Source organism: Coregonus lavaretus (genome assembly GCF_964263955.1).
Source record: "Coregonus lavaretus genome assembly, contig: HAP1_SCAFFOLD_717, whole genome shotgun sequence".
Taxonomy (NCBI): Eukaryota; Metazoa; Chordata; class Actinopteri; order Salmoniformes; family Salmonidae; genus Coregonus; species Coregonus lavaretus.
In genome coordinates this window covers 193,285-209,190 of record NW_028161395.1, presented here as the reverse complement: position 1 = coordinate 209,190, position 15,906 = coordinate 193,285, and the positions used below count along the sequence as shown (strand labels likewise).

Sequence of the window (15,906 nt, the reverse complement as noted above, 5' to 3'; positions counted from 1 at the left end):
CTCAATGTTCCCCTTTGGTAAGGGACTGGGACGTCCTCATAGGAGCCTGAGGAGAAAGGGGGCCTTACCTGTTGGGGGGCAATGGGGGCTGGCTGGGAGTTGGGGGCCAGAGGGTGTCCAGTGTTGGGCTGGGTGGTCGGGATCTGCTGCACCTGCTTCAATAGGATAGAGAGATAGGTGAAGAGATGGAGAGACAATATGGAGGGAGAGTGAGATATGGAGGACACAGGAGAGAAAACAAAAGGTGAATTAGGATCCATTTGTGACTTTCCGACATACAGTACAGTACTGTATTCTAACCTGAGCTTTGGCTCACTGTACAGTACAGTACTGTATTCTAACCTGAGCTTTGGCTCACTGTACAGTACAGTACTGTATTCTAACCTGAGCTTTGGCTCACTGTACAGTACAGTACTGTATTCTAACCTGAGCTTTGGCTCACTGTACAGTACAGTACTGTATTCTAACCTGAGCTTTGGCTCACTGTACAGTACAGTACTGTATTCTAACCTGAGCTTTGGCTCACTGTACAGTACAGTACTGTATTCTAACCTGAGCTTTGGCTCACTGTACAGTACAGTACTGTATTCTAACCTGAGCTTTGGCTCACTGTCCAGTACAGTACTGTATTCTAACCTGAGCTTTGGCTCACTGTACAGTACAGTACTGTATTCTAACCTGAGCTTTGGCTCACTGTACAGTACTGTATTCTAGCCTGAGCTTTGGCTCACTGTACAGTACTGTATTCTAGCCTGAGCTTTGGCTCACTGTCCAGTACAGTACTGTATTCTAACCTGAGCTTTGGCTCACTGTACAGTACAGTACTGTATTCTAACCTGAGCTTTGGCTCACTGTACAGTACTGTATTCTAGCCTGAGCTTTGGCTCACTGTACAGTACTGTATTCTAGCCTGAGCTTTGGCTCACTGTACAGTACAGTACTGTATTCTAACCTGAGCTTTGGCTCACTGTACAGTACAGTACTGTATTCTAACCTGAGCTTTGGCTCACTGTACAGTACTGTATTCTAGCCTGAGCTTTGGCTCACTGTACAGTACTGTATTCTAACCTGAGCTTTGGCTCACTGTACAGTACAGTACTGTATTCTAACCTGAGCTTTGGCTCACTGTACAGTACAGTACTGTATTCTAGCCTAAGCTTTGGCTCACTGTACTGTACAGTACTGTATTCTAACCTGAGCTTTGGCTCACTGTACAGTACAGTACTGTATTCTAGCCTAAGCTTTGGCTCACTGTACAGTACAGTACTGTATTCTAACCTGAGCTTTGGCTCACTGTACTGTACAGTACTGTATTCTAACCTGAGCTTTGGCTCACTGTACAGTACATACATACATACACAAGGCATCCCCTCTCTGACTCTCCAGAGAATCTCCAAGACTCCTTGTGTATACATGTACAACTCACATTCACAGGTAACTATAACAAGTAACAGAATACAGTGTTGGGTCAGTTGGGGGGGAGTGAGTAGGCTTCATGCATGTGGTAGGGCGCCTAGATGATTCATTACTTTGTGAATGTTATTGCTCAACAGAGCACATGGAAGAAGCAGGTTGTGTCCTTTAAATATGTTTAGAAAAAACTAAAATAAAACCTGATTTTTTTGTTGTTGTTGCTGGTTGATTGAAACCCTTTAAATTCCATGTAAGGACTGCATTTAGCTTCTGAATCAACACTAAAGTAGTACCCTTAGAAGGCTGCAGGCAAGTATACTTGTTCCAAAGCTCAGCTCAACCACTCCCTAGTGAGCTCACACAAGTATCCTTGCACCAGGCTGACCACCTACCTTGCCATCCCCTGTTCTCAGGACATTACCATTGAAAACAAGAGGCTTTAGGAGCAGAAAGCATTAAGAAGTAAAGATGAAAATAAAACGGCAATAAATAAAATAGCAAAATAAACAAATAAAAAGTGAGAAAAAAAAGAGCGCTGCTCAGAGGAAAAGATGAGGCTGTGGGATGACTGATAATGTCAGCATTCTAAGGGTTAATGGATGAACTCTGACCCCTGAGTGTAAAGTCTTCCTATTGGTCACCAGCTGATTATAAAGGCCCAGGATGTGCTGCAACACCTCCACTAGAACTGTTACTGGGATTGGTGTCCTTGGCAATGTCACAACAGATAATAAATGATAGAAATACCGTTTTAACCATTTCCAGCCAATTAGACAGAGCTATTGTACAAAAGCAACTGTTAAAATGAAATAAAACAACAATTTGAAAATAGAGTGGGAAAATTAAAGAAACCTATGATGAGAGGCTTGTTATGATGTAAATAATCTAAGCTTCAGGTGAACAGTTAAACCGGTCTAAACCCCCTGTTTATTGTTGTATGTTTCTGTGTGTTTGATCATACAAATCCTCAAAGTCATGTGGCAACAAGTTTGTGATTATTACTCACAACAAGAATGACCCCATTCCCATTCAGCAGTGTCTTGACAAATTGGTGTTTTTGAATATTAAATAAGGCCCAATTCGACTTTGGATTCGTACGTACAATATGCAGTTATACCTCACCGTATACCAATACAAACACACATTTTTCCATATAATCACATATATGAACATACATAATCTTACTTACTCAAAAGAGACCAATAAAAAAGCATTCCTTAGTTGATAAGAGAATAGACCATCAACTGAACTAGGGGATTTAAACAGCAGGTTTCTAAGTGTTTCCTGAAGAGTAGTACCTCCTAAAAAGGACCCTTGAGTGTGGGCAGTCATGGCTGGAAAGGGTTAAAACCACAACCACAAAACAAAATGAATCAGGTAAGTGATAAAGACAGGGTTGGTGTGGAGGGTAGACGGCTGAGGGTTGCTATAGAATAACAGAGTGGTTGGTCTAAGTACCAGCCCAGAGTTTCCCTGCATTGCCAGAGCAGACTCGTGGTACGAAAGGTCGGGTTGGAAGTTCGTCTGTCGGGCCCAGGTGGTGTGTAGTATGTTGACGTGAGAGGACTGGCGCCCAGGGGCCTCGGAGGGAGGCACAAACAGAAAGGTCTGCTGGCTGGGGGGGTGGCCAACTCCCTGGCCTTCTGCGGTGGCGTCCCTCCCCCCGGCCTCCGCCCCGTAGAAGGTGTGTGGGATGGACTGGGCGGCCGAGGCGGCCCCTAACTGGGGCGGAGGAGAGTGGAACTCTCCACAGTCAGAGGAGGCCATGGAGTCACTGGAGGGTTCCGGGCTGCAGTCCTTCTGGCCCTGGTGCAGTAGCAGGCTCCCAGGAGGTAGAGGCATCTCAGGGCTGACGTAGCTGTATCGTTCCTCAGTGACTGGCTGCAGGCGGCTGTAGGTCCCAGACCCCCCTGACTGTCCTCCTGGTCCCCCCTGCTCCTCCAGGTTGAGGTCCATGGAGCAGCGGCGAACCCGGTACAGTCTCGAGGCCAGCACGCCAGAGTCGGCCCCCGCGGCGGCCGCTGCAGCAGCCGTGTTTTGGACGTGGAACTCGAACACGCTGCCTTGCGGGGGCTCCATGACTGGGGGAGCGGACTGGGGGAAGGAGGCGGAGTGCTGCAGCAGGTACCCGTCGGTAGTACCTGAGGCCTGGGAGCCCGAGGCGCTCATGGGGGCCAGCTGAGGGATGGGGCTGTGGGTGAGGCGCATGTGACTCTGCATGTGGGGGTGGTAGGTCTGGGCGTAGGCCGGCTGTGGAGGGTCGTACCCGGCCAGGCTGGCAGCTGCCGCGGCCTGCATCTGCTGGTGGAAGCTGATCTGGTTGATCTGGTGAGCAGTCATGGGGTAGCCACTATAGGCCATGGCCTCGAAGTGATCCAGCAACGCTGCCTGGTTCAGACTCAGCCTCCGCACAGCCTCCACCACCTCCTCCTGCTGCTCCGCCCTCACGTCCTTGTACCCGTACAGAGGGTCCTGGAGGGACTGACCTTGGAGGTGCTGCTGCATGGGCTCCCCTACTGACCTCAGCCTCGGATCACCGTAGCCAGGCACCATGAAGAGGGACGAGGGATCCACTCCCAGTTGCCCATCCACTCCTCCTCCACCCACGCCCAGCCCCTCCATCCCCGGGTGGTAGGGGTGCAGGCTGCTGGCGTAGCGGGGGTAGGCAGGCTGGAAGTGGCGTGTATGGGCCTCCAAGATGGACGTGCTCTTGCGACGCTGGGCGTTGTAGGCCTTGGAGGGAGGGCAGGCAGGCGGTGGTGAGAAAGAGATGGGGCGCTCCAGGATAGAGGGGAAAAAGAGAGGCGGCGTGGGGTCCGGAAGGCCTGCTGGGGCCGAGACTCCTCCTCCACTGCTGTACTGGTGAGTCACAGACTGCGGCTGAAGTGACATAAGATTATAGATAGATGCATCATCTTCATGAGGGAGAGAAGCACCGTTATATACTGTAGTATTCAGAGAGATAGAAAGAGAAAAGAGGGTGAAGAGGTATATCAAAAGAGAACAAGAGAGATATCAGAAATATATAGCACTGCTAATGCATTAATCCCTGCAACGGATAAAGAAAGTCAAGAACCTAGCATAGAAACCAACTAAGAACTTAACCAAAAGATGAGGGTACAGACAGAGACAGAATAATAGCTTTTAGGTATGGAATTAAATGCAGATGTGGCAAATATGGCTTCCTTTAAGGTCAACAGACTGCTGCTACTGTGTCTGATAAAATAATAGTCTAATTTAATGAAATTATGAATTATAAACTGCACTTTATATTCAGAACTATCTAGCATGATGATAATCTATCATGATGATAATGTAAGTGATTACATTATATTACATGACGTGTATTTTGGGGGGTTTAAACCTTTGAAGCTGACAGCGAATGATGTTCATGCTAATTCAATTGTACCTGCTGCTTAATGAAGATTACTGGATAAAACAGATGACTGCACATAGATCAGAGTGAATATACTCTACTCAATAGTTCAATCTAGTTTAGTCCACATCCCATATTGTGCCTTGTGACTCCAGTAAATGGGCTGAGATGACAAACAAAACTGTGGCGTTTGAGTTGTTGTTCGTATTGGGGAAGTGTACTGGAGCAGCAGTCTGACCAGTCTCACTAGGAGGGAAGGGAAGTGTACTGTAGCAGCAGTCTGACCAGTCTCACTAGGAGGGAAGGGAAGTGTACTGTAGCAGCAGTCTGACCAGTCTCACTAGGAGGGAAGGGAAGTGTACTGTAGCAGCAGTCTGTCCAGTCTCACTAGGAGGGAAGGGAAGTGTACTGTAGCAGCAGTCTGACCAGTCTCACTAGGAGGGAAGGGAAGTGTACTGTAGCAGCAGTCTGACCAGTCTCACTAGGAGGGAAGGGAAGTGTACTGTAGCAGCAGTCTGACCAGTCTCACTAGGAGGGTAAGGGAAGTGTACTGTAGCAGCAGTCTGACCAGTCTCACTAGGAGGGAAGGGAAGTGTACTGTAGCAGCAGTCTGACCAGTCTCACTAGGAGGGAAGGGAAGTGTACTGTAGCAGCAGTCTGACCAGTCTCACTAGGAGGGAAGGGAAGTGTACTGTAGCAGCAGTCTGACCAGTCTCACTAGGAGGGAAGGGAAGTGTACTGGAGCAGCAGTCTGACCAGTCTCACTAGGAGGGAAGGGAAGTGTACTGTAGCAGCAGTCTGACCAGTCTCACTAGGAGGGAAGGGAAGTGTACTGTAGCAGCAGTCTGACCAGTCTCACTAGGAGGGAAGGGAAGTGTACTGTAGCAGCAGTCTGACCAGTCTCACTAGGAGGGAAGGGAAGTGTACTGTAGCAGCAGTCTGACCAGTCTCACTAGGAGGGAAGGGAAGTGTACTGTAGCAGCAGTCTGACCAGTCTCACTAGGAGGGAAGGGAAGTGTACTGTAGCAGCAGTCTGACCAGTCTCACTAGGAGGGAAGGGAAGTGTACTGTAGCAGCAGTCTGACCAGTCTCACTAGGAGGGAAGGGAAGTGTACTGTAGCAGCAGTCTGACCAGTCTCACTAGGAGGGAAGGGAAGTGTACTGTAGCAGCAGTCTGACCAGTCTCACTAGGAGGGAAGGGAAGTGTACTGTAGCAGCAGTCTGACCAGTCTCACTAGGAGGGAAGGGAAGTGTACTGTAGCAGCAGTCTGACCAGTCTCACTAGGAGGGAAGGGAAGTGTACTGTAGCAGCAGTCTGTCCAGTCTCACTAGGAGGGAAGGGAAGTGTACTGTAGCAGCAGTCTGACCAGTCTCACTAGGAGGGTAAGGGAAGTGTACTGTAGCAGCAGTCTGACCAGTCTCACTAGGAGGGAAGGGAAGTGTACTGTAGCAGCAGTCTGACCAGTCTCACTAGGAGGGAAGGGAAGTGTACTGTAGCAGCAGTCTGACCAGTCTCACTAGGAGGGAAGGGAAGTGTACTGTAGCAGCAGTCTGACCAGTCTCACTAGGAGGGTAAGGGAAGTGTACTGTAGCAGCAGTCTGACCAGTCTCACTAGGAGGGAAGGGAAGTGTACTGTAGCAGCAGTCTGACCAGTCTCACTAGGAGGGAAGGGAAGTGTACTGTAGCAGCAGTCTGACCAGTCTCACTAGGAGGGAAGGGAAGTGTACTGTAGCAGCAGTCTGACCAGTCTCACTAGGAGGGAAGGGAAGTGTACTGTAGCAGCAGTCTGACCAGTCTCACTAGGAGGGAAGGGAAGTGTACTGTAGCAGCAGTCTGACCAGTCTCACTAGGAGGGAAGGGAAGTGCCAGACAGTCTGTATTTAATGCGAGCACAGGGCGCCTGGCGAGAGGGCCGAAGCTAAGAACAGCAGGGTTCACTCACAGGTATCTGAAAGTGGATTAAAGATTAATCTGAATACACAATAATCAAATCTTCTGTTCTCTATTTGTTATGTCTCTCTATAAGTGTCTCTACTATTATGTCCCTCGTCTCTCCTTCTCCATGTTTCAGATACCCTGGATAGCCCTACTGAGCTCCGGTCCCAGCTCCACCAGACTACACCCTGGTTCACACCACTCTGTGGCCAGAGATGCTCTAACATACAGGGCTGGCAAACAGCGCCGGGAGGCTGGCTCGGCGTTGTTGCCGTGGGCGAGGCGGGGTGGAATGCAGGGGCAGGACACTCTCCAGGGCCTTGGAGAGCCGGCCCGCAAACGTGTCGCCGTCGTCCGACCCCCGGCAGGGGGAGTGTGGGGCGGAGAGCACCGGAGGAGGGGTGGAGGGCCGGTTGGGAAGGCAGGACAGAGCAGGAGGGGTGGAGGAAAAGTAGGGGACACAAACGGACATGCTACGGCCGCGGTGGCAGGGAGGTGGTGGGAGAGGCTGCAGGCGGAGGAAGGAAGGAGGGAACGACGATTAACCACAGAATGGATGGAACACAGGTTAACTAAACACAGGTCAACAGAGGTGACAAAGAGCTGAAAGATCTAAAGATCTGATAACATGGGACACAATGAACACTATGGAAGAAAGACAAGACACATGGCATTAGAAGAAGAGAGCTAAGTATTAAGGCTAGAAAGAGGTGTCAAAACATCTCTGCGCTCAGAAGAACTGCAAGAGCATATTGGGAACAGAAAGAGGTTAGATAAGAGGTAAGTAACAGTGATGGTGATATGCCAATACTGATTAAAAGGAAAAGTAATCTACAATTTCAAGTTAGAGATTTAAGTGAGTGCTAGAGCCATTTCTAGGTCATTTAAAGTGAGTTTATTAACACGCATGCAGATTTGGGAAGCTAGGATGACTAAAATAAAACATTGCAACACTAAAAACAGCTCTAATCTACTTATTCGGGCTTTGTTGAAATGAAACACTACCTGAATAAGAACCACTCAATGTATTGGTATTGCATAACTATCTAAAGAAGATATTCTACCCTCAGACTAATCCCAGTGGCCGCGTCTGAAATGGCACCCTATTCCCTATATAGATCTATGTGCCTGGTCAAAAGTAGTGCACTACATAGGGAATAGGGTGCCATTTCAGACGCAATCAGTGTTCTAAATCATAGTGTGGCTGAAAGGAAAATCACTGCCAGAGACGGTGTACTGCTCTGCTGCAGTAAACTAAATATAGCTAGGTAGCCAGCTGCTGGCAGGGGACTTGGCAATTCCAGTGTACCAGAGGCACAGTCTGCTGTGTCTGTACAATGATTCACAGACACGTTCACCTTGCTGATTCTACACAATGGGCTAAAAATAAATCAAATGTTCTGCTAAGAGTGGTCAGGGAACAGTTGATTCGGGGGTTGATGAAGCTATTCCTTATTCATCCACAGTAGCTCTACAATGTTGCATTTATATTTGATCTGTGCCTAGTCAATTCTTCTGTTTATATAGTCTAGTGAAGCCTACTGGTTACTGTGCTACTGGTTATAGTCTAGTGAAGCCTACTGGTTACTGTGCTACTGGTTATAGTCTAGTGAAGCCTACTGGTTACTGTGCTACTGGTTATAAGACAGCAGAGGATACTACTAAAAAGGCAAGGCCCAGCAAAGTGTGGGCTTTCAAGAGATGAAGGACTATGAACTCATTCTCAAAGTAAAGGCAGCTTTGTTAATGGAACCTTTCAGAACTGAATTCAGTTGCAGCCCAGGAATAGTTAGTAGCCCTTGTGAAAACATTGTTACATCTAATGAGATGTTTTACAGGACAACACAGTACAGCGGTTAAAAAGGCTTTACTAAAAAGAAGTGATGTGATTTATATCACACAGGGAACCAAAACATTTGATGATAACACACAATAAATAAACAGACAAAGAGGAAGACATAAAATTATCTCAAATGACAAAACTAAAACCCAAGCAGTAGTGGCGCAGACTGCATAGACACACCAATCAATCCCATCTCTCAGTATAAAAAACACAACACGCAAGAATGTAGTGCAAAATATGATGTCCACAAGCCTTTTTCAGGTTTGATTTTATTGATATATAACTGTGTTTTTGCTTATTCACATATAGAAATAGCAGGAGCTAGGCATTGTTTCAATGTAAAATATGCCATTTAGGACTAACGGCAATATCATTTTAACACTTCTACCACTATCATTGAGCAGATCGATTCACTGTAAAGTAATAGCACTTGATGGTCAAATAAAACCAAACAATGGTAAAATGATTACAGAATTAAAAATGACTGGTTGTCATGCCCAATAAATATTTGTGCAAGCTTACCAAAGACTACACACACACACACACGGTGGAATTAATGTGTAATCAATGTTGAATGCAAACAATACTTGATAAGCTTGAACAGCTTGGAAATCTCGATCTAACATACGCCATCAGGTGTATGGTTTGTGGTGACAGTTCCACAGCTTTAGGAAGGTCTAGTGAGCTATAATTCACTGACATTATGGAGATGACTGAGTCAGGTCCAGTAACAAGGCTTGGTGATTCAGTGTGTCTGACACTGATGAGTGACGGCGGGCTGAGGTGACTGCCCAGCGTGCCAAACAGAGACCGTAAAAACGGACAGCATCATGGCACCTCTAAAATAAACAGTATGGGATTGATGGAGGCCCTGACAGTTTGCACAGCTAACTGCCTAATATGTATAAAAACAAAACAAAACACAAATAATGACAAATACCAACATAAGTACTATTAATAATATGTACCATAAGTGATTGGTTGGGATTGGGGGGATGGGTTGGGGGATGGGTTGGGGGAGGGGGAGGGGGGAACAGGGTACTGTACTAGAACAAGATGCATGGCATAGCTGAGGATGCAGCAATGTGGAAGGTATGAGGGGAAAAAAGGAATCAAACTCAAAGTGGAGTTTCTTTACTTCGGAGTGGCTTTGGTTTCTCCAACATGCATCATTCTGTTCAGAAATTCAAATCAAACCAACTGACATTGGGCAAAACAACTAACAGTTCAATACATTAAAACAAAACAGGAGATAGAAGACAATACTGACCAAACTGTAATCCACAAACTAAAACACACAGAGTAACTGATTTCTGAAACTTGCAGCTGTTCTCACTTTTGGCGAATCAAAGGCTAGTTAATTCCGGAACTTACCTGTAAGTAACTGAAGACCTAAAGACCCATGACTCAAGAGCATGACTGGGGCTTCTAACCTTTGGCATGGTGTTAATTATACATCTGTCTAAACCCTTTAGGATGGTGTTAATTATACATCTGTCTAAACCCTTTAGGATGGTGTTAATTATACATCTGTCTAAACCCTTTAGGATGGTGTTAATTATAAATCTGTCTAAACCCTTTAAGATGGTGTTAATTATACATCTGTCTAAACCCTTTAAGATGGTGTTAATTATACATCTGTCTAAACCCTTTAGGATGGTGTTAATATTGTATACATCCGTCTAAACCCTTTAAGATGGTGTTAATTATACATCTGTCTAAACCCTTTAGGATGGTGTTAATTATACATCTGTCTAAACCCTTTAGGATGGTGTTAATACCGTATACATCTGTCTAAACCCTTTTGGATGGTGTTAATACCGTATACATCTGTCTAAACCCTTTTGGATGGTGTTAATACTGTATACATCTGTCTAAACCCTTTAAGATGGTGTTAATTATACATCTGTCTAAACCCTTTAAGATGGTGTTAATTATACATCTGTCTAAACCCTTTAGGATGGTGTTAATTATACATCTGTCTAAACCCTTTAGGATGGTGTAAATTATACATCTGTCTAAACCCTTTGGGATGGGTTCTAGAACATTGTTTTTGAACTTTTGACCTTTAGGGGTGACCGTGGGGTCACGCCCTGTTAGCGGAGACAGACGGGTACCTATGGAGCAGAAGGGCAGCTCTTTCGTAGCTAGGCTATATATTTTGGGTGTAGATTAACGTATTGGTTTGTGCTTCCTACATTTGTGTGTTTTGAGGCGTAGGCCAATCGTCTTGTACGACTGTTTGTTGTATGACCAAAAGCTGTCCCTGTTCCTGTACCTTGTATTAGTTAGAGTGGAAACATGAGAGCAATTAAAACACTGAATTAACAGCCAGTTTAATACTTTGATATTCTATAAGGCCATATTTTCAATTATTTTTCACTATTCCTCCCAATACACTGAAGAATACTGTTCCAGACATTGGGTTTGTGGTCTCTTGACAAACAGCAAGACCATCAGCGTGTGTTACTGTTCAAAGAGGAACTGTAAAACCTGATCTCTGGGTTTCTCTGGAAATTTCCACTTTGAGCTTGTAATTTATTCATTACTGAATAGGTTGGTTAGAACGCAGCTGCTTGTCCACCACTGCGGTGCCAAGAAGACCGAAATGTGAAATTGACGAACTCGTGGGACTATAGTAGCCTGATGTCAGACATGTCTCCGCTGTATTGGCAACTCCTATTATAATTGTCATGATTAGTGTAACAATGACCATAGGAGTTGACAAGACGGCACAAACAGTTCTGGGACTATAAAGGACTACAGGACAAACCTGAGAGAGAGGGCAGCCGGGAAGGAAAAAGGTTGCTCCATTTCAAAGACTGAGAACCTCTTCATCTCAAAAGGGAACTGGCTCCAAATCCACTCTTCAGACATCACTCTCATGCATATTACAACTGCAAACTCCACTGCAATTCACTTCAATCTTCCTAAGAACTAGAAGAAAAAAAACGACAAATCCCTCCGTCTCGTTTTGATGACATTACTTACCATGTTCTGCTGTTGGTAGGCATTGAGCTGCTGCTGGGGAGAAGGGGAGGGGTAGGGGGCCTGGGCCTGGGCTTGGCCCTGCTGCTGCTGGTTGGCAGGGATGTTGCTGTAGGACATGGTCAGCTGGCCCAGATGGGACTCTGAGAACAGGGACGAAGCCTGGCCGTTGTCCACCGCTCCGTCAGCTGTAGGTGGAGGGGACGAGAACACACACGGTGACCAGATGAGAAAGGAGGGGAGAGGGAGGGAGAGAGAGATGGAGAGAAAAAGATAGAGGGAAAAAAAAAGAGAGAGAGAGTGAAAAAGATCAAGAGAGAGAGAGAGAGAGAAGAGAGAGAGCGACCGAGACAAATCCAGAGAGAGAGAGAAATCCAGATTGAGATCAAGAGAGCCATTGAGAGATATACAATATCAACTACATTGCATTCCTGATTTCCTGGCGCATTCTCGATAATCACAGAACATAGAGTGCATTTGGAAAGTATTCAGACTCTTTGACTTTATCCACATTTTGTTACGTTACAGCCTTATTCTAAAATGGATTAAATTGGTTTTTTTCTCCCCTCATCAATCTACACACAATACCCCATAATGACCAAGCAAAAACAGGTTTTTAGAAAGGTTTGCAATTTTTAAAAATATATATCATTTACATAAGTATTCAGACCCTTAACTCAGTACTTTGTTGAAGCACCTTTGGCAGCGATAACAGCCTCAAGTCTTCTTGGGTATGACGCTACAAGCTTGGCACATCCGTATTTGGGGAGTTTCTCCCATTCTTCTCTGCAGATCCTCTCAAGCTCTGTCAGGTTGGATGGGGAGCGTCGCTGCACAGCTATTTTCAGGTCTCTCCAGAGATGTTTGATCGGGTTCCAGTCCGGGCTCTGGCTGGGCCACTCAAGGACATTCAGAGACTTGTCCCGAAGCCACTCCTGCGTTGTCTTGGCTGTGTGCTTAGGGTCGTTGTCCTGTTGTAAGGTGAACCTTCGCCCCAGTCTGAGGTCCTGAGCGCTCTGGAGCAGGTTTTCATCAAGGATCTCTCTGTACTTTGCTCCGTTCATCTTTCCCTCGATCCTGACTAGTCTCCCAGTCCCTGCCGCTGAAAAAACTCCCCACAGCATGATGCTGCCACCACCATGTTCACCGTAGGGATGGTGCCAGGTTTCCTCCAGACGTGACCCTTGGCATTCAGGTCAAAGAGTTCAATCTTGGTTTCATCAGACCAGAGAATCTTGTTTCTCATGGTCAGAGTCCTTTAGGTGCCTTTTGGCAAACTCCAAGCCGGGCTGTCATGTGCCTTTTACTGAGAAGTGGCTTCCGTCTGGCCACTACCATAAAGGCCTAATTGGTGGAGCGCTGCAGAGATGGTTGTTCTTGTGGAAGGTTCTCCACAGAGGAACTCTGGAGCTCTGTCAGAGTGAACATCGGATTCTTGGTCACCTCCCTGACCAAGGCCCTTCTCCCTCGATTGCTCAGTTTGGCCGGGCGGCCAGCTCTAGGAAGAGTCTTGGTGGTTCCAAACTTCTTCCATTTAAGAATGATGGAGCCCACTGTGTTCTTGGGGGCTTTCAATGCTGCAGACATTTTTTGGTAACCTTCCTCAGATATGTGCCTCAACACAATCCTGTCTCGGAGCTCTACGGACAATTCCGTAGCTCAATTTTGAGTCTCATAGCAAAGGGTCTGAATACTTATGTAAATAAGGTATTTATGTTTTTTATTTTTAATAAATTAACAAACATTTATAAAAACCTGTTTTCACTTTGTCATTATGTGTAGATTGATGAATTTTTTTATTTATTCTGTAACGTAACAAAATGTGAAAAAAGTGAAGGGGTCTGAACACTTTCCGAACGCACATCTCTGAGCGAGACACTGTGCCTAGTCCACCTACATGTCATGGAGATGTTGGCCTGTTGGTACTGCTGCTGTTGGTGCTGGTCCATCTCTGGGTCCTCCTTCTCAGTCTGGGCTATGGGGGGCTGGGCTGGGGCAACGGGCTGGGGCTGGGGGGGTAACTGACTCTGCTGGGGGGATCTGAGGGCCTCTGCTGCCTGTAGGGCCTGCTGCTTTAGATTCCTCTTCTCCAACTCCTCTCGGACCAGCTGCCTCTGTTCTCTCTTCGTTTGGATCAGAGACACTCGGTCTTTGATGGCCTTGGCCATCGTCTTGTGGTCTCCCTCGCACACATAGCCAGACTCAACCTGTTGGGACAGGAGAAGGAACCACCATGACTAGTCAATCCTCTATCAAGCCACCATTTTCAGTGATGTTGTGGTTTTGTTTTTAATCACATGATCAATTACTTAGCAAAAAATACATGTATCAATTAACCAACCAACCAACCGTACCATTTCCTGTGCCACATCTTCGGGGAAGTCCTTGTTGAGGTCGAAGGAGAACTCGATGGCTTCGTTGTCCTTGTACTTTCCCTTCAGCTTCTTGACGTCTTCTATCCTCAGCCACAGTTTGATAGCGATCATCTCCCCATCGTCCTCCTCGGCCAGCTCCACACGCACACCAGTCTCTTCCTGGAAGAACGCATGGCTCAGCAGGATCTTAATGACATATCTGTGGAAGAGGAGGAGGGATGGAGGAAGAGAAGGGAGGGAGGAGAGAGGGGGAGAAAGGGGAAGAAGAAAAGGGAAGAGCGGGAGAGGGGTGGGGGGAAGAGAGGAGAGAAGGGATGAGATGGGGAGAAGAGAGGGAGAACAGAGAGAGAAGAGAGGGGGAGATTGATGATAGAGTTTAGCGTTAACAAACAAGGTCAAAACAGGCTTTATTACATTCAATAAGTTCCGCATGGTGCATGATTAACCTATTAGCCTATTTAAAGAGGACATTACTCTGTGTACGGTGGCCTAAAGGACAGCCATAGAGCTTTGTGCTGACATACAGTAATATGGCTTTATATCTGATAATAACTATGTATATTTACAATCCATAAATGACATCCCATAATAAGTCTATGTATATTTACTATCCATGAATCAGACAATGGGCATTATTGAAGGCACAATGTTACCTCTCGGGACATCTTATTATCATCAAGTGATCATGTGTTGCTCAGCTGGTAAGTGTGTGTAAGTGTCTTCGGATGAATGTGCATTATTATATTGATGTTTTAATGCATGACTGAGTAGAATACACACAGGGTGAGCCTAACTACAGCTAACATGGTAAACAACTACATCAGAAACTAGGGAGGAGAAGCAGCCAAGCAGGAGAGCCTAGCCAAGGACAAACAAATGATCTCCTCTCTCTCTCTCTCACTTCTCTCTCTCTCTCTCTTCTCTCTCGTCTCTCTCTCTCTCTCTCTCTCTCTCTCTCTCTCATCTCTCTCTCTCTATCTCTCTCTCATCTCTCTCTCTCTCTCTCTCTCTCTTCTCTCTCTCTCTCACTCTCTCTCTCTCTCTCTCTCTCTCATCTCTCTCTCTCTCTTCTCTCTCCTCTCTCTCTCCCTCTCTCCTCTCTCTCTCTCTCTCTCTCTCTCTCTCTCTCTCTCTCTCTCTCTCTCTCTCTCTCTCTCTCTCTCTCTCCTCTCTCTCTCTCTCTCTCTCTCTCTCTCTCTCTCTCTCTCTCTCTCTCTCTCTCTCTCTCTCTCTCTCTCCTCTCTCTCTCTCTCTCTCTCTCTCTCTCTCTCCTCTCTCTCTCTCTCTCTCTCTCTCTCTCTCTCTCAGTCTCCATCTCTCTCTCTCTCTCTCTCTCCTCTCTCTCTCTCTCTCTCAAATGCAGTGTTTACACCACCAGTACAGGGATGGATCATCAGGCCTCTCTGTAAATGTAACGTGGGCTGACTACGCATCAACAAGCCTAATCAAATCAAATGTTATTTGTCACATCGTAAACAACAGGTGTAGACCAACAGTGAAATGGTTCCTAACGAGCTCTTCCCAACAACGCAGAGAGAAAATTTGACAAATTATATTAAAATAAAAACACTAGGAATAAATCCACAATGAGTAACGTTAACTTGGCTATATACACGGGCTACCAGTACCTAGTCGATGTGCAGGGGTACGAGGTAATTGAGGTAGATATGTACATATAGGTAGGGATAAAGTGACTAGGCAACAGGATAGATAATAAACAGTAGCTGCAGCGTATGTGAGGAGTCAAAAGAGTTAGTGCAAAGGGGCGTCAATGCAGATAACCAAATAGATACCTGGACTAACTATTTAGCAGTCTTATAGCTTGGGTTTAGAAGCTGTTCAGGGTCCTGTTGGTTCCAGACTTGGTGCATCTGTAAAGCTTTGGGGATCTAAGGGCCCGTGCCAAATCTTTTCAGCCTTCTGAGGGGGAAGAGGCGTTGTCGTGCCTTCTTCACAACTGTATTGGCGTGTGGAC

General features: G+C 46.2%; 1 protein-coding gene across 1 annotated transcript in view; it reads right to left on the bottom strand.

The window, feature by feature from the left end:
• LOC311120732 (serine/threonine-protein kinase WNK1-like) overlaps positions 1 to 15,906 on the bottom strand; it is a gene marked incomplete at its 5' end in the record, with an annotated part of 118,521 nt that overhangs the window by 38,131 nt on the left and 64,484 nt on the right. Inside the window, 5 exons of the mRNA XM_084195310.1 lie at positions 69 to 155; positions 2,872 to 4,293; positions 11,560 to 11,744; positions 13,454 to 13,763; positions 13,911 to 14,130. Of these exons, the coding sequence (XP_084051436.1) occupies positions 69 to 155; positions 2,872 to 4,293; positions 11,560 to 11,744; positions 13,454 to 13,763; positions 13,911 to 14,130 (2,224 nt within the window). The remainder of the gene's footprint in view (positions 1 to 68; positions 156 to 2,871; positions 4,294 to 11,559; positions 11,745 to 13,453; positions 13,764 to 13,910; positions 14,131 to 15,906) is intronic.